Here is a 26761-nt window from a genome sequence, read left to right as displayed (position 1 = left end):
TAACTGCTGTTTTCTTGCTACGTAATGTTCATCACATGACAGTACAGCTCATTGCAAATGCAAGAACTTTGAGCATAGATAGTGGAGGAAGGGGATTGGCAACTCCAGCCGTACAAGCGGCACATCCGCTATATGGGTTAATAGTCATACAATAAAACCTACTTTCTTTCTTTGCTGCCTTCGTTCGTGGTGAAAGGGTTATTTATGCACATGCTGCTAAATAATTATTATTGCTGAAATACCGCTCACTATGGCTAGTGCATTGATGCTTAGTGCTTTACGTGGAGCTATAGAGAAATGTATACCTATGTCAGGAAGTAGCAGGAGCATTGAGGTGAATGAGAGGACAAAGGAAATGTTGGACAAAGTCATCAGCGAAGAAAATGCAGATGTATTTGAGAGTTTCTCTGTCACTGTCACACGGTTTCTTCAGCAGCAGGTTAAAGATACCTGTGACAATAAATATGCAGCAGCAATAAAGAGGACAAGGTTGTGGGTCTTATTTCATCAACTAAGAAATGACACAGAAGGTGTTCTCATCTCTAAATGGAACGAATTACTGTTTAGATTGAAAATTGACGTGTTCGATCTGATTTGCATGCAAGCTGTCTACGAACAATTATTTGAAGGGATGATTAAGGATGAATTTTCCAAGAACTGTAAGAGTTGCAAAGAAAAGGAACCTATATTATGTCTAAGCGGAGATGAGCTCAATGCTCTTCGGTACGCAGCAGGGTTTGTTCCCCACTCACTTTTAAAACGATTCGAAAAAAGAAAAGGTGAGAAGTTCTCTCGGTTCATTACCTGTTTAGGAGACATGGGTGTTGTCGGTGAAGGCAGTGACATCATGTCGTATACAACTAAGTGGTTTGATCTGGTAAATCGGGGTGGTTTGTTTCCTCTAAATGACAACTCTTTCTCTCTTTTTGTTGCCATTGAAAAAGTTGTTAAAACTGTGTTAGAAAGTCACATGCTCAGTCGAACTGCAAATAAAGAGAGCTTCAAGCAAAATGTCCATGATGTTATTGCGGCAAATGAAAATGTGCAGTTTTTTTGGTGTATTCTGTCACAAGACATTGATGATCCAGAACAATCTGAGGAACTATTACTTGAAATAATTAAATTGTGGGTTACTGTAAGAGGTTTTTCAATGGTTGCTTCATGGTTAGAAGCATACAAACATCGTCAGAAGAAGACAGTACAAAAATCAACTAGTTTAAGGAAAAGTATAAATGGAACAAATTAATTTTATGTTCGTTTACGTTTTGGTAGTGGAGTGCTATCTATTTCCATATCTTTACTTAAAAGACGTTTACGCCTACAGTTTCCTTTTACTTGATCTAATGCATAAGATTTTTTCATCCGAAGTGCTGGAGCATTCTTAACACACTGGTGTAGAGTGGGATGATCATTTCTTCCACCACACCCCCTCTGGTTTCCAAAGTAATGTTCCAAGGGGTCCTGAGATATTCGTTCACTCAACAGAAACGAGGATGAATCCAGGCTGAGTAGGTATTTCACCATCTCCACAAAAGACTTGACTACATAAATAAATAAAAACTTATCAGTGTGAGTGGCCTAATTAGCCTTAATTACCTGTAATTTGAATACCTTCCAGCGTCTCCCTAGAGAGTGTCATTTTGTTCTTTTCATTTGGTGGTAAATCTTTCACAGAGTCCTCCCACTCATGAAAGTAGGCTAAAAAATCATTTTCAAGCCACTGTATAAAGAAAGCAATATCAAAGAATTGATGACAATAAGTATCTTACGTTTAAACGCTCATCTGATGGGGAAACGTATGGCTTCAAATTTGGTTTTCGTTTACCGACCCACTCAACCTTACTGCGTACATTTAAACAATCGAAAAATTTGTCGAAATAGGAAACAAAACACTGAGTTTCAACTGTATCAGGGTCATCAAAATAATGAAAAGCGTTCGCGACACTCTGGCTCAAAACCTGTGCAATGCATGTGTTTGATATCAAAGATAATTAATTCACATTGCGCAAATACATGTACAAGTATTATTATTAATAAGTAGATTTACTTGTGCGGCCAGATCAACCCTCATTCTTGAAAAGGAAGTAAGCTTGACATGCTCTAGCTTTAGTTTGGGAAGTAGAGATAAGCCTTTTGAAGTGGAAGCGGTACTTGAAACTTTGTTATAGAGATTAATGAGATGCCTCCATTCGATGAACTTTCCAGATATCTATAAATTACACAGCATGTACACAAAATAGATAAAATCATTTTTTCTTACCTTCATTAGTCGAGTACCCTGAAATCCTGAATGTGACCAGCAATTTCTAACCGTCTTCATCAAGTGTGGTGGGTCGGCAAAGAAATAAACCCAACGACCTTGAACAGTGTAAGGGTTCCGGGCCTTATGGGTGTAGGTAGCGTTGACTTTGGGGTTTTGGTGCATTCTATAAAACTTCCTGTTTGGACTTGCACCGTCGGCAGTCACATGTATTACTTTGATTCCATTAACTTCTAACCTTCTAACGGCTTCCCAAACAATTGGGTAGAGCAAGTCTGCCGTAATACCTTCAGTCCCAAAATGAGCGTACGGGAATGACAGTTTAAACATGGTACCACGTACCATTAGTACCAAGACTTGCTTCGCCAAATGATGATGCTCTTCTTCTCTCTCAAGCTTCAGTAGATCATCGTTAATATCACCAATGCTTGTGAAACCAATAACACTGCCACTCGTCTTGTTGTACACAATACCTTCTTTAAGCTTCATTTCATCAAGAATTAAACCAACAAATTTTCTTGAAGGTGGCAAAGATTTTGCGTTTACTTCATCAAGCAATTGTTTGTCTACCTCGTCTTCAAAACCTACTTTACTCTCAAACACATTTGAGTAGTCTCGAAGAGTTCTTTCAGATGGGAGTTTCAAGAAACCACTTGTGCGCAAGGCATTGTAAGCACTCAAAGAAATAAGTTTCAGGTTTACGCACCACTTAATCATTAATGGATGCCACCTCATTCCTGTACCATTCTTTACAGAGGCAGCCTTTTTCTGCTCATTCCATAACAACCATTGGAAGCTTCCTTCAGGAAAATCTGCGCATATTTTATCGTTATTTTCTTGCATAATTGAACATAGATCAGTATGTAAATCATCATCAACCGGCTCTCCTCTAGACTCAATTAGCGTTGCAACTTTCTCTTGTAATCTTAAGATTCTCTTGTCCAAGGCATTAACTTGGGAACGTAGCTTCGACATTTTGTCCTTCTTTTCTGGGGTTTTTAGGTATCTTTCATTGCAATGACTACTGGGACTAGTTGTACACGATTTCTTCCATTGTTTATATATAGAACGGAGATTAGCTCTATACTTCACACAGGCACCACATCGCCCAGCTGCGATAGCACTACAATCAGCACTTCGAATAGTTTTGGGATATTTTTTCCCACAGAATTCCACAGGATTTTCATCTAAATATGAAGTGACATCACCGGTACGTGAAATTATTTTTCCCTTCTTTGATTGTATCATGATCACAAAATCCCCATCTGGATGACCAGCACACAGCGTCATACGGTCCAATATCAAAAGTAACTCTGAAACTTGAGCTTGAGTAAGGGAAGCTGGAAACTGCTTTAGTTCATCACATTTTGTAACTTGTCTCTTGTACACGTGTAGGGTCCACGTTCCATTATCATTAATGGTTACTGTATGGGTAATAATAGCTGGTTCAACAGAGGCTTCATCACTTGTCTCTATTTTATAATAGACTGCCTTCTTAGTCGTCTTTTGGCAACTCCAGGAAGTACTCGGCAACTGAATATTACTTGTATCTACACGTTTAGGCTGTTCCCTTCGACTCTTCAGGTGTGCTTTCCTATGCTGAAAGCAGCCTTTTCGAGGCATTGCTGCAATAATTAGTAATGAAACAAACATGTAAATATGACAGTACAAACATCGTCTAGACAGAATTAGAGCTCATTACGATACATATAGTATCATAGACTCCATACGGCAAAGAAAAAGTGTTTGAGCTGTTAAGGAACTGTTGACAGAGGGAGAACAATGGGGGTATCTAATTCCACTAAACAATCTCATTAAATATTTTATAAGCATAATACATAACAAAAGTATTGCTTTATACAATGCTTCTAATAGTGCAGCAAATATCTGTATCATTCTTTTCATAATCTAGCTATCCAGAAGATTACAAAAGGTACAAAAGACAAAAAAACTTACCAAATAGAGACAAAACACTGGAGATCTGAAATAAATCACGCTTTTGTTTTTTCCAGTGGTTTCCATATGATGTCTACTTTACTGTTGGTGTGGTATGTACAGTTATGAATGCTGTTGACCTCTACTTCAAGAGAGGCAAGTCTGTTTTGTGTGTTGGTAAAACCTCCCGCGCAATACCCAGGCGAATAGCGGATGTGCTGCTCAGCTCTGGCTCAGCTACATTGCAAACATAAGCTCACGTGAGTGAGTTGCCAATCCCCTTCCTCCACTTATGCTTTGAGGGAGCCGGAGTACGTACGTACATGATCTGAGAGCTTGAGCTAGCTAGCTAACTACAGTACGTCGTGTTATTATATTGTTGTCAAGATGATTACTACTGCTAGGGTATGTTACATAGGAGCATATAGTTTTGATAGCCGTACGTTTGTGTATTTTTAGGTAGGCATAATATGGATTGGTGTCCTTTAAATGAACGCGTTAAATGAAACTGTACACACTATCCACATCCGTTGATGCATGTCACAGTCATCATTATTAGCCCTGTGCCTCTACCTTGTATGTGTGAATGTAGGTGTTCCGAATTTGTCCACTTGGTCTGCAAGTGCGCTACCTGAGTGCTGGTACTGGGGTGAGTTACTTTATACCTAGATGCAAATGGATTTGAAACGAGGTAGCATAACACAGATCATCCACATTAGATGGAAGTAGAAGTGTAGTGGAAGTGTAGTGGGCATGGCTCCACAGACAACAAAATTCACAAAAAATTAATAAACAAAAATCTAAGTGAGGTACACGCATGAGGTCGTACCGTAATTTATGTGGTTATGCCTCGGTGCGCATGCGCAAGCGAGGTAACAGTAGTGTGTCTGTGTAGACTGCTACAGCTACTCAAGGATCAATGAATTGTAAGTAAGAGTTTTTATAGGCTTCTAAGTAAGTTTTCATTCGTGGATTTGCAAAGTAATGCTTTGTTCTCGAGTTATGACCTAGCTACTTTTGCTTACTTGGAATGCCATTGCAGCCTTTTCAGAAGAGTGCGTAGCAAAGCTTGTCCATGGAATATTGCTACTCTACTTAGTAGTTAGCTCTGCACTAGAGCGCTAGCTATTGGTAGCTGCACGAGTGAGAAGAGAGCTGCAAGGCTCTGCTGATGCAGCCATTCATTTTAGACTTGGACTTTGGCATCATTTTAACAATAATGGTTGATCATTACCCACTCATTGAGTTTCTCTGTGATTCTGCATGCAGCAATATGTTAAAAAGCTATTGCTATAATAGCTAGTAATAGCTTTATGTTATGTATAGCTTTGACACCTCCACCGAGGCATCAGCACCTGCGGTGCTTTTATTATGCCTCTAGGCGTAGCCGCACGAGAGATACGGTAAAGCTGTCTGTGTGTGTGTGTCTGTTCCAACTGTAACTGCTCAACGGGTGCAATGCGACGAAAACTAACAGCTTCTATAGGCTTCTAGCCACGTTCTCTTGGATTTTGTTTTGTGGATTAGCAAACTAAAGCTTCTTTCTCGAGTTATGGCTAGTTTGACTCACATTGAAGGCTGTTTGCAGTCTCTTCAGAATCTTTCATAGCATCATTTGTTTGCACAAACTTTCTATTCAACACATGAGTTAGCCTTGCACTAAAGCACTAGCTTTTTGTTAGCTACAAGAGTCAAAAAAGATCTGTTAAAACAGCTAGCTATAGTAGCCATTGTGAACTTGATCTCTTTGGACACACCCTTAATTATTCCTGTGGATGCAATGCGCATGCGCGCTCATCCCCACATGTTAGAGAATCCAGTGACAGAATCAACTTACTTCTTTTTCTTGAGGTCCTGGTATAGCGGTAAGCCACAAAACAAATGATACCATATAGACTAGATAACAATAGATTCATGTACACAAGTCTGGTAACAATAGATACATGCATGTACACAAGTCTCTTCTTTTCAGTATTAATAATAGATATACAACCTTTTTCACCTCACTTGAAATATACATTTTAAAAACAAAAAAAGAAATGTACCACTAATTGACCTCAGGTATGTGTACATATAGTAATGGTCAGAGCTGGGCATGCTCACAGTAAATGAATGATTGCAAGTAATAATGGGGGAACCTGGCTGTGCAAAATCCTATAATCCTTGTATCTGAGGTGGAGAATGGTATGGCAAAAGCTTGTCAATTGCTGTACCATCGGGAAGCAGCAGATAGATTGTTTGTTGCTGAAGCTACTACATGTTTGGGGGTTGTTGATAGATTTCAATTCACTGGAGATGTGTCGCTGCTTATAAAGCCAGCCCAAGGGAGCACTGTCTAGATGATCTCACGATGAATTGAAATTATTTGTGAAAAGCCGACTACCTAAAATTCTGACCCAATTGCTTCAGATTACTGGTAGATCTAAAGTGCTGCCACATTATACTGTCTACTTAAACGCCTAGGATTCACTCGAAAGAAGGCTAAACACATCAATACAACGCTCTAAAAATAGATGTAGGTCTTGCACAACCAATCATTCGTTTACAATTTGAAACTGTGAGCATGCCCAGCTCTGACCATTACTATATGTACACATACCTGAGGTCAATTAGTGGTATGTTTCTTTTTTTGTTTTTAAACTGATATTTCAAGTGAGGTGAAAAGGTTGTACACACTTTCTGCTTGTTTATATATACTATACTGTTTGTGCTATACTACTCTCTTCTTTCTTTTCTCTTACTCCGTACCTTTGACAAACTCACAGTATACACTACTGTGGACACCCCTTTCTTGTGAAACAATAAAGCACATTGCAAATTATTTACCTCTTCTATAGCACTCTAATACTTTGAGCGAAAGCAAAAACATAGCGAGAGGCATTAGCAAGCGCACTATTCACTTCAGTTTTTGTTTCGTACAAAAAGAACAAATGGGTTCTTTTTCCTTAAGACACTCTGAAGACATGGGTACTGAAAACATGTACTTTGATCTTACTTTGATCTTGCTGACCTCAGTAGCTGCAGTACAGTAAATTAAATGCAGATTGGCTGAAAATCAGCAGCGTAATACAATCTCGCTATACACACCGTACATTCAAAACAGTGACATATCACACAACAGTGGTGTAGGAAGCAGGGTGGTAAACAAAGTTAATTGTTAGTTTCTTATCATCGCCTGTGCAATCTTTAACCTATGTGCCTTCATTGCTGACTGTGCAAAATGTTGTCACATGACTAAGTGGTACAAAGTCGATATGTTGCTATGCAGTGTAGTGTAGTGCTCCGATCAGCTAGCTTGAAGTGTTGCCAACTTGTCTATGAAGTGTTGGTACTATATAGTTAGTTAGTTAGCTCTGCACTAGAACGCTATAGCTATTTGTAGCTCAAGAGTGAGAAGAGAGCTGCAAGGCTCTACTGGTGCAGCAGTTATTAATATGGCATCCTTTTTAGCAACAATCATGGTCAATCATTTCCCACTCCTTGTGATTCTGCCTGCATGCAGAAGAATATTCATCTTGATATGATTATTGTGCCTCAGTGCGCGTGCGCATGCGCAAGCGGTAGTGTGTTTGTGTGTGTGTAGACTGCTACAGCTGCTCAAGCAGTGCAAGTAAGAGTTTCTATACCGTATAGCAGGTAATTTTCGTGGGCAAGCTGACCTCCACGAAATTTTAACGTAGGCGTGGCTTACCGGAATGCATGCAGGCAACGAGACTAGACGAAATTTTTACTCACGCAAACCACCGTTTCTCGAGTTGAACGAATTTTTTACCCCACGAAACTTACCCGCTATGCGGTAGGCTTTTAGTCATGTTTACTTGGATTTTAATTCATGGATTTGGCTTCGTTCTCGAATGCCTAGTTTTGCTTACTTGGAATGCCATTGCAGCCTTTTCAGAAGAGTGCGTAGCGAAACTTGTCCATGGAGTGTTGCTACTCTACTTAGTAGTCAGCTCTGACACTAGAAGGCTAGCTATTGGTAGTTGCAAGAGTGAGAAGAGAGCTGCAAGGCTCTACTGATGCAGCCATTAATCTTAGGCTTAAATTTTTGGCGCATTGATCGCTTTTAACAACAATCATGGTTGATCAATTCGCAACAGTAAAATCCACAAAATTATTACTATTAAATATACATGATCCTTGCCAGAATGCAATAGTTCGATCACAATGGGTCAAATTTTCTGCTGATTTGGCTTATTCGCAAAGGTTTTTCACCAGCACAATATTGTAATAACACGGTACTTATGGTATCTATGCAGCCTACCACGAAGCTCTTCATCAATGGCGAATTTGTCGAGTCAAAATCTGATCGTTGGATTAAAAACTACAATCCTGCAACGAATGAAGTTTTGTCTCTAGTACCTTGTGCAACACAAGATGAAATGAACAGTGCTGTTGATGCTGCCAAGCGAGCATTTCCAGATTGGAAGTCCCGTAGCATCCTCTCTAGACAGCAAGTTATGTTTAAGCTGCGGGAGCTGATCAAGAACAATATGGTATAAGAAACCATTCGTATTATTATAGTACTTGTTAAAGGTATCCGTATGTTGTACGTTTGCAGGGACGTATGTACATGCTTTATATACTAATTACTATAATTATTTCAGGGAAAGGTAGCAGCATCTATTACATCAGAGCAGGGCAAGACTCTTGCAGATGCTGAGGGGGATGTGCTGAGGGGTCTACAGGTAGTGGAGCACTGCTGCTCTATCACTAACCTTCAGCTGGGAGAGACCCTTGGAAGTGTGACAAAGGACATGGACACATACAGTTATCGTGAGCCAATTGGAGTGTGTGCTGGAGTCACTCCATTCAATTTTCCGGCGATGATACCGCTTTGGGTAAGTATTGATTATTGTATTGTTATTCTAGACGTGCCTTATTAAGTGCCTATAATCCCACAGAAACGATATAATGTACTCCTAATAAGGAAGCTTTAATTTGCATCATTTAGAAAATAAGTGAAATGCAGAATTCTGCTCAAAGGCTCTTTTGCAGCTGCTGAGCTTACCTTCCTTTTTTGGCAGCAGGACATACATAAATCATAAATCAATTTGGAGACACGCTGTAGGATATATACTACTGCTAGAGCTGCATGGACCTAAGCTTAATAGGGAGTGGGCGTATCAACGCTCAATCAGAGTTTCTGACTGAGCTCAGAGAATGATGATGATGGAAGCTTGACAATAACAAGGGTGCACTTTACATGTATAATAGATCTGGGATTTAATAATAGGCAAAATAAACAAAAACTATAGATTGGGCTATAAATGAATGATGATAATGCTTTATGGGGGGTGATGAGTGCCAAAACCTCCAGCTCTGTTTATTTAGTACTAAAATCATTTGCATAGTGAAGTTCTACATACAAATGACGCGCTCTCTCTTATTTGCATGGTGAAGTTCTACATACAAATGATACTCTCATTTGCATGGGGAAGTTCTACATACAAATGATACTCTCATTTGCATGGGGAAGTTCTGCATACAAATGATACTCTCATCTGCATGGTGAAGTTCTACAGTGATACAAATGATACTCTCATTTACATGGTGAAGTTCTACATACAAATGATACTCTCATTTGCATGGTGAAGCTCTACATACAAATGATACTCTCGCATTTGCATAGTTAATTTGCTAAACTGGAAACTACTCCCCTTTTCACCTAAGAAAAGGCTCAGGGGAGCGAGTAATTTTTTTAACTCCATTATTGGACACGCCCACTTATGTGACCAAAAAGGATTGCCACATGAGCGGGCGTGTCCAACACGTAGTTGATATGTTAATTAAAATGTCTGTCTATACTATAATGTTAATTGTGTCCTCCTTCAATAAATTTACAGTTGTCCTATAGGGGCATGCGTGAAGAATGTCACGCTCCCACAATGTTATTGTTAACGTCCTAACAACTTGCGTGCCACCACTCACGCATGTACTATTTCTGTTGCTATATAGCCTCGAGTATACAATACATTTTCTGACGGTCTGGGATCAAAGCTGAATAAACACCCACACATTATGTAGTTATAGTAGTTTGTTCTAATTGTATTCCAACCTTCCCTTTTTCATCCGAGCCCTTCCTTATAGATGAAAAAGGGAGTGGTTTCAAGTCAATGCAAATATATATGAGAGTGTCATTGTAAAACTAACAAAGCTTATCATTTGCCATGCAGCGTTATTTGTATGTAGAACTTCTCATTTGTATGTAGAACTTTCATCGTATGTAGAACTTCACCATGCAAATAAGAGTATAATTTATATGTAGAACTTCACCATGCAAATAAGAGTATCATTTATATGTAGAACTCCACCATGCAAATAAGAGTATCATTTGTATGTAGAAAATCACCATGCAAATAAGAGAGAGCGTGTGATTTGTATGTAGAACTTCACCATGCAAATGAGAGTATTATTTGTATGTGGAACTTCACCATGCAAATAAGAGAGAGCGTGTCATTTGTATGTAGAACTTTACCATGCAAATAATTTTAGTACTAAATAAAAAGAACTGGAGGTTTTGGCACTGATCACCCCCCATAGCCGTAACAGCTGATATGGAGTAGAGGCTTTGATGTGAACATGTGGACGTTACATTTTCGTGTCGCTCTTCCGCCTGTCGATTAATGGTTTCCTTCTTTCTTCTCGCGAGGCATAGTCTGGTGCAAAACATAAGTAAGCTAGTCTAGCATGACATTGTAACTACTGTAATACACGAATAAATACTAGTATCTAGCAAAAATTATAATTGTTCAATAACAAATATCATTGAAAGCGTAAATTGTTAGAAGTTGATTTTTGAACATGCCCTTACTGCAGTATGCAATAAAACTTAGTACAGACATTCAAAAAATGTTGTTATAGAAATCAACTGACACAAAGATGGACACCTGAAAACACCTTTAACTGCAGATTAGTTAAAACGTACACAAGGTCAGAAGTATGTGGACCCAATAACTATATTATTAGGTATACGCACACGCATGATTAGCCTCGCGCAGAGTGGTATTTAAGTACAATTTTAGGAGAAAGAAGGGAGTATAATATATTCATGACTTTTCAGCAATAAGGACAAAATGAATGATTATAGCACTGACCTAGAAATGCTGATGGCCAGCTGTAGAAACAGAGGTTACCATAATTATAATAAACAACAAAACGTGAATGTTGCAACATTTATTGCATGGGCACTTGAAATGCAAGGTGCAAGGAATGTTGGAGTCGAAACTTCTGAGGAAGTGTTGCCAGAGGAGGTTCTTCAATGTGGGTTTGATAGTGCTGCTCGTGAGGTTCATGTCGATTGGTGGCAGCTAGCTAGACTATTCCATATAATCTTGGGAGACGATTGTAATAAATATGTCTGAGAGTGTTCGTACGTGAGTACGTGTTATTTATTTAATCTATGATTGTCCAAGGATCTGGTGTAGTAGCCTTGTAGTTGGTGTGACATAATCCAAAATGTCGCATCTTGGAGTTCTGAGTTTATATACAACATAATGTCTGCCAGTTCTAGATGGTACATGAGAGGGAGGAGATTTAGCTTGATGAGTTGTGGGTTAGCAGTGATAGACCTTGGCCTAGAATGAACTTTGTCGCTCAAGTAGACTTGCTACAGAGTATAGAGAATGAGATTTGGATATAATTATGAAATACATTTCAATCAGTCTCTCAAGAAATCTACTATCTATTTCCAAGAGTAGTAGTATCGTTTATGGCTTTGTTCATGTGAGACTCTTGTATAGCAGGGTGTCATACAGGGGAAAGGGGGGATATCCCCCCCTTTCAATTATGACTGAGTGTCCATAGCTGGGTATTGAAATAACAGTTGACCTTTTTTTAGCAACATTTTCTGGTTACTTTTCTCATTTCCCCCCTCTACTTCAAAATCCTGTATGATACCCTGTATAGCTACAGCTAGCCTAGCCTAATTAAGCTAGCTCTTCCAACTAGTACGTAGCTTTTATTCTCTGCATAATTATGCCAATAGTAGATCAGTTTGGAGGTAATAAAGATAATACCAAATGTAGCCACACCCAATTCCGCATTCCTGAAGCGTGACATTCCTGAGCGTGACATACGTACAAACCGTATTTACTTGCGTTTATTTCAGATCGAAGTCTTTAGAGGGGGCGTTTAATCCAGGAGGGCGTTTATTGTTATGTCTACTCCAAAACTCTTGCACAGCAGCAGTGCTCTTCTTGGGCTGCTGTCTCAGCTTAAATCTATTTCTCAGCTTAAATTTAAGTCATAGGAGTGCCCTCTGTGTCGGTATCTCTCTCTCTGCCATCGATGCATCATAAAAAGTATTATTATTCTATGCTGCCATGCTTGCAACTGGGTTCCATGTGCTATTTCAGCTCCACCCACAGTGCCACGCCCCATATATGGGTGATTGTTTAAGATGGCGTTTATTGACAAAGACAGAGCTTTTACCCTGGGTGTTTAAACGAGATGGGCGTTTAATCAAGTAAATACATACAAATGTTTTCTGAGCAGTATTAGTTGCTCAGCAACTATTCATAGTGGCTCACTGCTAGTATGTATAATTATAGCAACAATATTCCTCACGTTAATTTTTGCTCAGCAATACATAATTATAATTTGTATGATACCATAATTATTTCTATGTAGATGTTTCCCACTGCTCTGGTGTGTGGTAACACATTTGTGCTGAAGCCCAGTGAACAGGACCCTGGAGCTTCAATGCTTCTTGTGGAGTTAGCTAAAGAAGCAGGAGTGCCGGATGGTGTATTGAATGTCATCCACGGTCAAAAAGAATGTAAGTCAATTTATGTCCAGCAGTGGCGTAGTACATAGCCAGTATTATTTTAGGAAAGGGTGGGGCTAAAAGCTCGCGTGTGGAATTGTGCGCCCCCCATCCTGCTAATTTTACATGCTCCTTATATTGATTCCAATGCAACCTAGACAGTATGTTTGTGTAATAAATTATTGCTACTTGGTCAGGATAGAGTGCATAAAGAGGAGTAAGCATGCAACTACCTTATTTGCTTGATTAAACGTTATCTCTGTAGAGAGGCGTTTAAATAAGATGGTAGATTATAGCATAGATTAGGAGGGAGAAGGATTGGAAACGCAATAGAACCGGATGAAACCATCCATATTACGGTTGACATCATGTATATGATCAGGCCACCGGGCTTGAATCGAAGCTATACCGAGGTTGGCTGGCTATGAGTAGCAAGAAGACAGAAGACAGGGCTGATGAGCAGCAAATGTGATCGTTCCTGCATACATGCTGTAGGGGAGAGCTTGTAGCATCAGCTAGATTGAGCAAAACCCTCCTCCAAGACACTATAGGCTCTATAAAGACAGAATTATATTATGCCTGTTGGCCATTTGTAAATATCAACTGTCTATTGGTCACTACTATAGTGATATTTATGACATTTATGTGAAATATAAACTAAATTGAAGCTTGTATAGAAAAGTTACAATAACTACGAAAAACTTTCTTCGTCTACTCCTGACTTTTTAACCATAATCTTTCTGAAGTTATCTTGTAATTGCCTGGTGATGTTGGAATTTGGGTCTTCAAGGCATATCTGCATACACAAACGGTCGACATGTTCAACGTTTACCTACTAAATTGAGCAAGGTGTAACTTCTCACATGAATGCATTCAGGTCATAGAAATAGGACATTACGATGAACCTATTCCTATGCTTGGCCTATAACTAAAAATTGTGAAATTAGAACCTATTCACAGCATAGAGGAACAGAAACTTTAATTTGACCTGTACTGTAACATTTGATTACACTCGAAAAGAGTTTATTATCCTCAAAGCAGAATTGCTGAATTAGCCAATATTGGATTCGAGGCAGTGCTGTGAATTAGCAGCGGCCACCTCACTAATGCTGCCAATTAACTGTACTGTCCCAAGGGTTATCGTAGTAACGAGAGTCCACTGCTAAAAGTACAACAATAATGCTGATCTGCAAGTATGTGTACATGCACGGCAACAATATGTAAGCGACGAGAGTGACATCGAGCAAATACATACATCTATAATTATTATGTGGCACAGAGATAATTATGTTAACAATGATGTCAACCCTATGCCAAAAAGTGTGCATGTTACATGCAAAGAACAGGCTGCATGAGACGTACTGCAGACATTTTATTGTCATGTTAGGGACTGGAAAGGTTTTCAACATACATTGTAGTACATGCCATGAGCCCTATAATTATACATGCACTAAACATGCAAAATCCGTTCATTTTACATTTAAGTGAATAAGTCCCACGAAAAATGTTCATGTCAAAATTGCTATGATTGGCCGGCCGGCAGAGGGGTACGACACGCGGTTAAGCTCACTTGTAGTTTTTTCATACCGAGATCAAAGGAAAAACCAGCGTTATTGGCGAGGCTAGCTGTTTGTTAGCACTGCAAAACTGCATGCACTGTGTTGTACAATACTGCCAGAAGCAGCCCTTGTAAACTCTGACCTCATTGCATACCCACCCCCTTTTCATTGACAGGGAATGCAATTATGTATACAACTTAACAACCTGCAGATAAGTAGTAAGTTAAGATAGACACAATATCAATGTCACTTACATTCTAGCCAATAGACTAGCGTTTCTCAGGCCTCCGACACTCACAGCCACCTGGGGGAACCATCAATATAAATGTTATACGACAATTCCACGCAGTTTCCTGGGCCCTCCATGATGTGATCACCCATCCCATCAGGCCTGTTACTACTAAGCACAATGGTAGTGATACCAGTACTAAATTAAAGGAGGAAAGCTTCTTATAAGTTGGATCAAGCCTTAGATCGATACGGACGAATACTAAGTGAAAGACTACCTATAATATATCACTTAGGCTTCCTTTAAGCTGTATGAAGGACAGAGACACTTTCTGTACGCTCCATACAAGTGAGGGATCTTTTATAAGACTGATACATTACACAGATAATAAGTACAAGCTTATAACAAGACATGAGAGCTTACCATTCGAGCGACGGGAGTCTTTGTCTCTTTATTTCTTCGAAGATCCTTCCTAGGTGCCAAGCAATCCAGCTACATAGCTATACTAGCTAGCTAGAGAGTCCTAGAACGCCTAGCCTTCATCTAACTAACTTGTCTTCTCCAGAACATCTTTTACTAAGATTTACGAGTATACAGAAGTGCCCGGAAGGCAATAATTGAACTTCAATTATTCATGACGTTTGAGCGTCATTTACTCAAGAGGGCAGGGCGTTGCAATACCTTCGTAGCGTTCCCTCGAACATATCTCCGGAAAGAAAGTAGCTAGGAGGTCGATCTTGGTATCATTTTGAAGCTTAAAGGACGCTCTATCCGATTCAACAATAAAAACTGATTCGAAAATTCCCACGTTAAGGTCTCTTTTCATTGGCACTGTCACATAATTATTACCACAGCCTCATCAGGGGACCCACAGGAACACATCATGCCTTTCGTATAACTTCTATAGCAGCCTTACAGTGTAGGGTGTCTGTCGTTAAATAGAAACTTGGCATGATACAATAAAGCGTGTAAAAACTCAGTAATCTCTGCACAATACTTCTATGTAACGGACGGACTACAACTTCAAAATACAAAATAGTAATGTGTTTATTTTAATGGGGGTAATGTACACGCATGCACATACAAGGTATACCAGGCCGCTTTTTTCTTCGCGGCCTGGAATCGAGGCTAGTAGTATGTATGGTTGAGGCTGCTTATTGTAAACAGCAACTCCAGGATCAACAGTAAAGTAGAAAGCTAGATTGTGGTTGTTTCGTTGCTTATCCTAGCCCGAGAACATACCAGGAGCCATAATTATTTCTTCATCGTAATAATAACCATACACACTACTAGCCTCCGTTCTCAAAAGTTTCAGCATGCCCTCTAGCTCATATTTCTTGTTTGGCCAGCATTTATTGTACTGTTTCGGTTGGTGTTCTGAGTGCCTCATTATGATACATTACTTCCAGCTGTTGACTTCATTTGTGACAATCCTGAGATCCGTGCCATCTCCTTTGTCGGATCAGATCGTGTTGGTAAACACATCTATGATCGGGGATCGGCCAATGGGAAGAGAGTTCAGTCTAATATGGTATGATTAGGATTTGCTTCCAATATAATTTATTACACAAGCTGTCATATAATTATTAGTAAAACCAGTAGGTTTTACATAGGATTGGCAGTGGGTTTGCCCGTGTTCAGCAATATTTCACTTATTTTGACTTATGTTCAAACTGTTCTATCTCTGCAGGAAAAGGCCACATCAAGAAACTGGCTGGACAGATAGTTAATTTAGCCTTTTCTCTCTTTGTATCTCTCATTTCATAATCCATGAACGTTTTAATGAATGAATATTGTCATTTTAAAAATTGTACTATTTCGAAGTTTCACCGCTCTTTGTCTGACTGACTGGGTAAGTGAGCAAGTTTCTTGCCCAGCATTTGCTCCAAGTCAGCCATCTCCAGGACATTCTGCACAGGGTTTCCTAAACGACTACAACCTGGATTACAAAACGCTTCTTCAGATTTTGCGATTACTTCCACGAGGCAGATGACCTCTCAGGCTCTACTTCTCTTACCTAGACAATTCCGCCATCTTTAAGGGTGCTGGAACACCTACGCCCACACACACGTCGCTAGGGAAAGCTAACTATGAAACTACCTGCAGGGGAGACATGGATCCTTCACAGGATTATGAAGCAACACTCTACTAGTGTGCACTCCAAAAATGGAGAGGAAAGGATGATGAGAACAGATTTTACACTTGATTTTCATCATCTAGCCAAAAGAAGTTCCGTCTAGGAAACCAGTAGAGCTATGGACTTGATCGTTTGTTTGCAGGTGCACTCCTTCGCTACAAATCTGGCTCTGTATTTATTGGATTGTTATTGATTTATTAGTTTGTGTAGCTATATATCTGATTTTCTTTTGCAGCTTGTAGTTAATTTAATTGAAGACATTCTCACAAAACCACTATGTTGTTACTTGTGGTTACTACTATACTAGCGCACGTATTGAAATTAAATACTGCGTGTGCAAGTCTCAGGATTTTTGTAGCTAAATTATGTCAATTTGTTACTATGTGCGGGCACCCTTAATGACTCAGCAATTGCGTTGTGGCCAAATAATAGATGGCGTGGCTAAGAAACCGTGTGCCACAAATTCTAAAGTCAGTGTAGTGCTTGCCTGAGGTGTTGCTTTTCTTCACACTGTTCAGCTCTAGCTCCCTTCCTCTGACAGGTATGCTATATAATGCACTGGCTAGATATCATGCTCTTGAAATGGCTGTCATAAATTCAAAATATCACTCATTACTATTAGTCCTGTCTTCTCTTCTTGAACTTCTGTACTGCCTCTTGACATTCCACTTATCATGTCATGATACGTAAATTTATACTTCTGTACTGAAAAAGAAAGGGAATCCGACTAGAAAACATTTGCAATGTGAAAAATTGCTAGGATGGGCTGGGGGAACCACCAAAAAGCGTGGAAACAAGAAATCAGACGAGAGTATAACTCCAATCCGTTACAACGTCATGAAAATTGTGGAAAGTTCACGCTCTTACGAGATAGCAAACTAAGAAAAAAAATGGCTGCCAAAAGTTTATCAAGAAGTGTTTTGATACTCCTACTGGCCACGAGAGAATACATTAGTTCGAGGACTAAGTACCAAGCAGATCGTGTGTCCCATATTGTCGCACAAACTTTAAATAATGGCCACATGACTCTGCCTAAAATGATGCAATGCTAAGGAGATAATTATCAACCAAGTCGTGTAAGAACTACCCACTCTACCTACTTGCAACTCTCATCAGCCCTACATATGTTTATATACTACTGACCTGTATTTTCAAAGCCTGCCTATTATTTTTATAAAGATTCCCATTATGCCAGCATAATTCTTCCCCAAAATTGTGCCTATACTTATTGCTCAAAATTGTGCCACCATAATCTACCAACCCCTGCCCAGGAGAGCCTTACTTGTCTGCACCTCAGTTTAAAACTTGCAATGGTAGCAAAGATTTTGTTTGATATACCGTATATCTTCTAATTACCCTGGACACTCTTTTGGATAATTTTCGTTACAACAGACACTCCAGTGCTTTAATATTACATTTGTTCTAAATATCCGGACAATTCTGAGTTACATTCATGGACTAGACGGCAAGTAAGACTTAAGAGTGCTGCAGTTAGATAGCATTGAGTAGCTAGTTTTAGATAGCTAGTGTAACTATTCAGTCCTACACTGTTCTATTAAACTTAGCTAACTCGTATGCAGCTCGTTGCTTGTTCTAATTATTCCGGACACTTTGCATGCTCTATAAAAAAAAATATGTTCCAATTATACCTGGACAATTTCTATTTTTTGCTGTCAAATTAGAAGATATACGGTACTGACATTATTGCTGATCTTTTTCAGAATCAACTATCCACAATGGCATAGTCTCAATTGCCGTCCATTATGCAAGAAAGTAAGCTTCCTAACTCTTCCAGAAAGTTCACTGGAGTAATGCTCACTGTAGCTATTAACCTGGAACTGAAAAGGCATAGCCTTTTTACTACATACCCTCGCGAAAATAAGCCCATCTTGAATAAACGCCCATCCCCTCTTTTGCTTTGAAGTTCTTCAGTTCTTGCACAAGGGTATTTTCACTTGATTATAAGCCCACCCAGAATATGGAGTTGAGCATGCGCAGTAGTAGCCTCGATTCCAGGCCGCTCTTGAGAAAGACGGCCTGGTATACACAGTCTGCGCATGCGTCAATTGCCCCCAAGATTCTTGGGGTCGAGATATCTTAGCAAATCAGTCAGTATACTGTATATTTATAGCAGAATAATAATTATTATAAACACAGATACTGGCAACGTTTATGGCCTAGACTAGTGACTAGTTTTGTTGTGATGGCTTCTACTTATCTTCTGCTCTTGCTCACACGCTCTCTCCAGTGTTGAAAAATCAAGTTTTGTATTCTTTTGCACTGTGGTAGAGTGGGGGCGTTTTTCAGTCAGTGCTGACCGGCTCTGGCAAGTTTACCTGCTTCCAGACACTTGTTTGATGCCATCTCAGTAAGATCAGTGCTCCTCGTATGAGCCAAGAGTTGTGATAGCGATTTCTCTCTCTTGACACTAAAAGTTTAATCAACCACGTGGGTGACCATAGTAATTGATAAAAAATTAAGTACAAAGACAAATTTACTACCGTAAGCGGTCTAATTACAGAACCAGCCTCGGTGAGAACGCCCTCTTTTATAACTACCATATGAAATCAATTTTTTTTTGTACATTGCTTCTAGAAAAATTATTATTTTTTACTGGTTCTATAATTAGAACGAATACGGTATTGACTCCACCCACGCTCAAGCGGTGGTTACCAGGCCCTCTAGTGAGATGGGCTCACAGAAAGTGAAAGCGATAACCCAGATGCCATTTCAAGAGCTGAGAATATTTTTGATGATTCTTTAAAAAGTGTGTCCATTCAGAGGCAAGTACGTCGCAGGAGGGCTAAAACATTAGCTGAGCAAAAGTATTTGCAGAAAAAGCAGCCAAAGCGAACAAACACCACAATTGAACAGTTTCCTGACATTGGAACCACAATCGAAACTTCAAGCTACTATTAGGAACTGGTATGGGAATGTTGGAGTCAAAGGTCGCGCCCTAGGCAGCTCTTTTTATACCCACAACTCGCTTCGAGTTCCAGAAGTGGCTAATGCGGTAATTAATGCCAACATGCTCGTTTAAAACTCTAGTTGTACATCTTCTCAAAATAATTATTGTGCTAATGAATTTGCTACAAAGCCGCCAAAATTAGTACCCTAATAACAGAGAAAAATCTGAATGCTAATTTTACCAAAATTAATAGTCAACTACAGTATACATCAATAAAAGTTCCCATTCCGTTTCTAAAAACGCACGTATAAACGGTAGCGTTAAACTGGATGTAGAACGCGACCAATTTCTCATTTATAAATTAAAACGGTGACGTCATCATGAAAAATTACACAATGATACTGTATGATTTGTAGTACAATGAGCTAGCTAGCTATTATAAAGTACGCAGCCATGCAGTCAGACATACTGGAGAAGAGACAATGGTCTTCAAAAACGGTCATTCCAGGTCACAAATAACTTGCATGGAGGGCAACTTAGTCTTGGGGCTGATGCGAGACCGAGAACAACTGGGGAAACGGTTCACTGTTGTAAAATAGCATCTATAAGCTAAAGAGCATTAAAGCGCTAGATAATCAGCTATACTGTAGTACACAAGCTAGCTAGCTACTGCTACACTGTACGCACGATCACAAGTTAACGAATCTGCTTACTCAGCAATTTTTTTGCACATGTGTGAAAACGGTAGCGTTTTGCATAATACAATGCGTTCATTATGCGTTTTTTTATGCGTTTAAACGGGAACGGTGCGTTCTACGCAAACGGAACGGGAACTTTTTATTGATAGATACTGTATGTCCTATAGCAAACATAATTATTATGTTTTACTCTACATGTTATAGGGTGCCAAGAATCATGGAGTGATAATGCCTGATGCTAACAAGGAGCACACTATCACACAGCTTGTTGGAGCAGCTTTTGGTGCTGCTGGTCAACGTTGTATGGCCTTATCCACCGCCATCTTTGTGGGTGAGACCAAGGAATGGATCCCTGACATCATTAAGAAAGCCGAACAGCTTAAGGTAAATCTATCATAAACTGGTATATCTTTACCATGAATTTTAGTGTTTGTATTGTACGTTATTTAATCCTTAGGTAGCAGAAAACAAAACAACATGGCCTGTTGTATAAGTGTGTATTATTATAATTGTTATGTGTCACTCAAGTTTCTTGGAATTGCAAACTGAAGCGTTCTCAATTATTAATGGCTTGTTTGTTGCCTTTGAAGGCCATTGCAGACTTAAAATAATAATGTAGCTATTGTACTATTGTTAATCGGCTACAAGAGTGAAGAAAGAACTGCAAAACTGCACTGTTTCATGGCAGCAGCAGCAGCCATTAATTATTAATTTATGAGGGCAATAAATGGCCCATAATACATCCAAGCCATGCATTCATAACACCCAACACGTACCATTCATAACACGTAGATTTAGCACTTAACTGTACCTGTTCATGTGCTTGAATTAATGTATAGGTCAATGCAGGAGATCAACCTAGTACTGATTTAGGGCCAGTTATATCTCCTGAAGCCAAGCAGCGTGTTTTGGATCTTATTCAGAGTGGAGTCGATGAAGGAGCAAAGGTAAATTGAACTGTGGTTAACTTATAATGACACACATTAACATTAATGATCTGCATGTGCCATTTCCTCTATTACCCGACTATAATTATTTTTAACAGGGGCGTACCTAGAAATTTTACAGTAAGGAGGAAGACTGACCCTGCAAAATGATGTTAATCGGAAACCATACCCACTAATTGACGTGTAGAAGGGCATGTACATACATTGCAGTAACTGCTGTTTAGTTGCTCTTCTATTTTCTTCATCAACAAGACATAATAGTTATAGGCTGAGTCCAAGGTCTCTATGGGGTTTTGAGAACCGAAGACCTGCTGAGGCTGTAGCATCCCAAGCGTAGCGAGGGTGCTACTAAGGGCCTGAGGTTCTCAAAACTCTATAGTGACCGTTGGACGAGGCCTATAACTGATTTAGAATAGTGCTAAGCAAGCTAAGCTATTATTAACACAAAGAAGACTCTGTTTCTACAAACCTCAAGCAACATTAAAGCTTTGCTCTGGCTAGTCTACATAAAAAAAACTCTCATTGAAGGCAGTTTCCATCTCTTGCATAGCAAAAACGGTTAATAGAAAGTTGCTATTCTACTTAGTAGTTAGCTCTTCTGCACTAGAGCACTAGCTATTGGTAGCTGCAAGAGTGAGATAAAAGCTACAAAGCGGCACTGCAGAACACAAATACTTTTAAAAATTAGTTTTTAATGATGCACTGCGTCATCGTTACTATGACTTCAACATAAACTGTGTGTACTTGTTCATGTATAAAATAGATGTTGCTAAGCATTCCATGTATGATTGTATGTATCATGTAAAAAATGTTAGTGAACATAATTGTAATGGACCTCCATAGAAGACCTCTGAATGACTGAGAGGTCTCTATGAGAAATAAAGGACCTCTCAGTAACCAATCAGATTGCACCATTTGTGACAAGCATTTTCTAAATAATAGTTATAGGCTGAATCCCATAGTGACCGTTGGATGAGGCCTATAACTGATTTAGAATAGTGCTAAGTGAAATAAAGGACCTCTCAGTAACCAATCAGATTGCACCATTTGTGACAAGCATTAAAGTGATTAGAGCTCAGTGATGGAGGTCGTTTTCTGCTCATTCTATACCTAGTTGGCTATAGAGTTAGTATAGCCAGAAGTTAGTAGCCAGAGCTATTAAAAGCTAGTGAGGTGAGTCGCATGACACTTGAACAGGAGGCAAGGCTCATTGTTAGTTACGCCCCTGAATTTAGAGCAAGACTTGCATGCAACACGTATATGTACATGTATAATTTAGCAGTTTGTAGTGGTACTTGCTAAAAATGATTACACTAAAGACTATGTATGAATGAACCAATAACAAGCAGGATGAAGAAAGTGCATGCAAAATAAAACTATAGTAGCTAGAATTAGCAAGAATAAACAAACAGGCTCTGGCTTACTAGATATAATACTAATGCTTGATTTTTAAATTTTAGCTTGTTCTCGATGGGAGAGATATCTCTGTTCCTGGTTACGAGAATGGGAATTTTGTTGGGCCCACTATCCTGTCTGAAATTACTCCTTCAATGACATGTTACACAGAAGAGATCTTTGGACCTGTGCTTGTAACACTTAATGCCAATGACCTTGATGAGGTGAGTTTGAAGTTTGTGTGTAAATTATGCCTCGGTGCACAAGCAAGATATATACGGTAGTGTTTGTGTGTCTGTCTGTCCATCTGTGTAGACTGCTACAGCTGCTCAAGGATCAATGAAGTGCAAGTAATAGGCTTTCCAGTCATGGGTTTTTATTCGTGGATTTGCAAAAAAATGCTTGGTTCTCGAGTTATGCCTAGTTTTTTGCTTACTTGGAATGCCATTGCAGCCTTTTCATATAAGAGTGCGTAGAAACTTGTCCATGGATTTTTGCTACTCAAGCTACTTAGTAGTTAGCTCTGCACTAGCTGGAACACTAGCTATTGGTAGCTGCAAGGGTGAGAATAGAGCTGCAAGATACTTTTGGCATCAATCATCGATCATTCCCAGATTAGCCTGCATGCAGCAAAATTAATGCATCATCAGCTTAGTGCTGTGTGCATGTATAATAATGTGACAGGGCCTAGGAAAACAACCCTTATGGAGCAAACTAATAATGTTCAGTATGCTACAAAGTAAAATAATATTTAGAGCTATTTTAGGATTTTGTTTTTCTTTCATAAAAAGTAACATATCTCCTCCACCTTTTCAAAAAAATTTTAATCCTACAAGGCAGCCATTGAATTTTTCGTGCTGTTCTTGTATGCGGATAGAACTTGGAATATTGGTTTCTCAAAACGGTAAGTCAATACTTTCACCCGAAAATATTTTGGGGTAGGAAGGTGCGAAGCTTAAGTACTACTTTATTTAATTAATTAATTAGTGTGCTCCATAAGGGTTGTTTTCCTAGGCCCTGTCACATTTATTAGCAACAGCTAGTAGCTTAATGTTATGTAGCTTTATATGCACCCACAGTGCTTTCATTATAGCCAGGGCTGCATCCAGGATTTTGGATCAGGGGGGGGGGGGGCGAATTACCCCCCTCGCCCCCCCCCTCAATGCAGCCCTAATATATAATTATTTCAAATACAGTGGAACCTTCATATCTTTGAGTGGAAGAGTATTTAGACTGACGGTTGCAAAAACCAGCGTTCTGTATGAATCTATGCCAGGAGACTAACGTATTTACTGAAGACAGTCTAACTGTTATTCTAATATAGCGGACACTCTGGTGCTGATGCTTTACATTTGTTTTAAATATCTGGACAATCTAAAGAATGTGAGATACATTCCAAGCAACGTAGCTTTGTAGCCGCAAGGGAGTGCTGAACTATTCCAGGGTTATCCCTAAAGCGTGGTAGAGTGGCGCAGCGCCACTCTGAGGCAGCTGTCAGCAGCTAGCTATACTAAACTCAGCTGCTAGATAGCTACAGTCTATTGGAGTTGCGTACTCTTCTAATAAACTCTAGATAATAATTATTTGTGTTCCTATACAGGCCATTGAAATTATCAACAATAATCCGTATGGAAATGGTACTGCTATCTTCACAACTTCTGGTGCTGTTGCAAGAAAATTCCAGGAGGAGATTGACGTTGGCCAGGTATGTAGGTGTGTATTTATACATTAAGGTAACTTCCACATTACCATAATGTTTTACATTATTTTTGCTATACTTATAGGTTGGGATAAATGTCCCTATTCCAGTGCCTTTGCCAATGTTTTCATTCACTGGATCAAGGGGGTCATTTAGAGGAGATATCAATTTTTATGGGAAACAGGTACGTCTGTATCTATCTACAATAATTATTCAGTACGTGCCATGATAGTATTTACATTATTTTGTGACTGGGTGGGATCTAATCGGTGGCAGTTAGGTACTATACCACCTATAAATAAAAGTCAAAGTAACGTGTAATTAAAGATTGAAATTATAGCCATCACTTATAAAAATTAATTCTGGGCACATCAACTGAACGTGTTTAAGACACTGCTTAAAGCGCAAGTGTGCATGGCGTGTTTAATCAAGAATTCGATCTATTGTAATAACGTATACTCGAAAATTGGTTTACTTCCAGTTCTGTAAGGGCAGGGTTTCATTTGGCAAAATGTTTGGCTACGCCTAATTATAATATTATGCGTCTAGCCTAACGCATCGTAGTAGATCTAGCGTATAGTTAATCACATTGGTTACGTAGTACTAATGTGATGACGTCATTATTCTACAACATTTAGGGGGAGGGGGGAAGGTTCACCCCTGCCCCCCACGCCCACTAGATAAAACCCTGAAGGGGCATAGTCATTTGAATCTCTATAGTTTTAGTAGCTACGGTCAATGACTCATTGATTACCTTAATTAACAATTTTTAATCTCGTTTGGCAGGGCATTAACTTCTACACCCAGACGAAGACAATAACCAGTCTTTGGAGACAGGAAGATGCTGCTGGTGCAATGCCTACAGTCATGCCCACAATGAAGTAGCATAGAAACAATACTACAATATTGACAGCTCTACAGTTATATTATATTAGTTATGTTGATACAACATTGCATTGACAAAATAAACGTGTATTAGCATAGAAACAATACTACAATATTGACAGCTCTACAGTTATATTATATTAGTTATGTTGATACAACATTGCATTGACAAAATAAACCTGTATTCTACTGCAAAACTGGACCACATGCAGGTGTGTCTTCATCAAAACAAATGGATGGAAGGGGTGGATGCAGAGGAAAAGATTTTGATGAAAATGAATTGTTCATTTTCGAAAAAAGTTGATGAAGCACTTGTTGTTTTTGTTCCCAGGTTAGACCTGACATAGCAACTCCTCCTCCAATTCCATCCCTGTAAAACATAATTAAGAAACGTCATATCAGCTTGAAACACAACCTTGAAACTATTATTGGACTGTATGGACGGTTTTACATTCGCAACAGTAGTGTGTAGACTGATCGATATAGCTGCTCAATGATATGAAGGGAAAGTAAGAGTTTCTATAGGCTTAATTATGCCTCGGTGCGCATGCACAAGCGAGGTATACGGTAGTGTGCTTGTGTGTGTGTAGTCGGGCTGCTACAGCTGCTCAAGGATCAATGAAGTGGCAATTGCAAGTAAGAATTTCTAGTCATGTTCTCGTGGATTTGCAAAATAAAGCTTCGCATGCCTAGTTTTGCTTACTTGGAATGCCATTGCAGAAGAGCACGTAGCCAAACTTGTTTACCGAGTGTTGCTACTCTACTTAGTACTTAGCTCTGCACTAGAACGCTAACTATTGGTAGCTGCAAAAGTTTTGTTGATGTAGCCATTAATTTTAGTTGAACTGTTGGCATCGATTGTTTTTAACAACAATCGTGGTCGATCATTACCCACTCTTTGAGTTTGCATGCAGCAAAATAATTAATGCCAAAATGTTCATCATGATAATTATAATGTGTGTATAAAAGTTATTATTAGCTTTACTGAGGCATCAGCACCTGTGGTGCTTCGTTCTTATTACTTTAAAGGACATTGGAGACTCTCAAACTTGTGTGTATGGCAGCAACACCTAAGTTATATTTATGCCTCGGTGTGCATGCGCAAGCGAGGTGTACATGTATACGGTAGTGTGTGTGTGTTTGTGTGTAGACTGCTACAGCTGCTCAAGGATGAATCAAGTGCAAGTTATAGGCTTCTAGTCATGTTTACTTGGATTTTAATTCGTGGATTTGCAAAATAATGCTTCGTTCTCGAGTTATGCCTAGTTTTGCTTACTTGGAATGCGAGTGTTGCTACTAGTTAGCTCTGCACTAGAACGCTAGCTATTGGTAGCTGCAAGAG

General features: G+C 39.2%; 3 protein-coding genes across 3 annotated transcripts in view; 1 reads left to right on the top strand and 2 right to left on the bottom strand.

Annotated features, from left to right (window-relative positions):
- Positions 1-817: 817 nt before the first annotated feature.
- Positions 818-4466, bottom strand: LOC135341753 (uncharacterized). Its single transcript, XM_064538411.1, has 6 exons — positions 4217-4466; positions 2261-3885; positions 2048-2209; positions 1770-1958; positions 1597-1720; positions 818-1541 (listed from the first exon to the last, which is right to left on the bottom strand). Exons 2-6 carry the CDS (start codon positions 3881-3883, stop codon positions 1249-1251), a joined length of 2391 nt encoding a protein of 796 aa, XP_064394481.1. The 5' UTR covers positions 3884-3885; positions 4217-4466; the 3' UTR covers positions 818-1248.
- On the top strand, positions 4442-25597 carry LOC135341754 (methylmalonate-semialdehyde/malonate-semialdehyde dehydrogenase [acylating], mitochondrial-like). The gene is made up of 12 exons (XM_064538412.1): positions 4442-4600; positions 4788-4844; positions 8455-8691; positions 8803-9036; positions 12827-12974; positions 16160-16281; positions 20698-20877; positions 21333-21440; positions 22901-23059; positions 24436-24540; positions 24620-24718; positions 25321-25597. The coding sequence occupies exons 1-12, from the start codon at positions 4583-4585 to the stop codon at positions 25417-25419; spliced, it is 1566 nt and encodes a 521-aa protein (XP_064394482.1). The 5' UTR covers positions 4442-4582; the 3' UTR covers positions 25420-25597.
- LOC135341755 (basal body-orientation factor 1-like) overlaps positions 25486-26761 on the bottom strand; it is a 20326-nt gene continuing 19050 nt past the window's right edge. Inside the window, exon 8 of the mRNA XM_064538413.1 lies at positions 25486-25789. Coding sequence (XP_064394483.1) covers positions 25606-25789 — 184 coding nt within the window. The 3' untranslated portion in view covers positions 25486-25605. The remainder of the gene's footprint in view (positions 25790-26761) is intronic.

Source organism: Halichondria panicea, chromosome 9 (genome assembly GCF_963675165.1).
Source record: "Halichondria panicea chromosome 9, odHalPani1.1, whole genome shotgun sequence".
NCBI lineage: Eukaryota > Metazoa > Porifera > Demospongiae > Suberitida > Halichondriidae > Halichondria > Halichondria panicea.
The sequence above is the reverse complement of the archived record's forward strand: the minus strand, read 5'-3'. Positions and strand labels throughout refer to the sequence as shown.

Coding starts and splice junctions, on each gene's coding strand:
- LOC135341753 (XM_064538411.1), bottom strand. CDS start 3,883: ATGCCTCGAAAAGGCTGCTTTCAGCATAGGAAAGCACACCTGAAGAGT. Junction 2,210..2,260: donor AGGGTACTCGACTAATGAAG/GTAAGAAAAAAT, acceptor TGTAATTTATAG/ATATCTGGAAAGTTCATCGA. Junction 1,542..1,596: donor GGAAGGTATTCAAATTACAG/GTAATTAAGGCT, acceptor TTATTTATGTAG/TCAAGTCTTTTGTGGAGATG.
- LOC135341754 (XM_064538412.1), top strand. Junction 4,845..8,454: donor ACCTGAGTGCTGGTACTGGG/GTGAGTTACTTT, acceptor GTATCTATGCAG/CCTACCACGAAGCTCTTCAT. Junction 8,692..8,802: donor AGCTGATCAAGAACAATATG/GTATAAGAAACC, acceptor TAATTATTTCAG/GGAAAGGTAGCAGCATCTAT.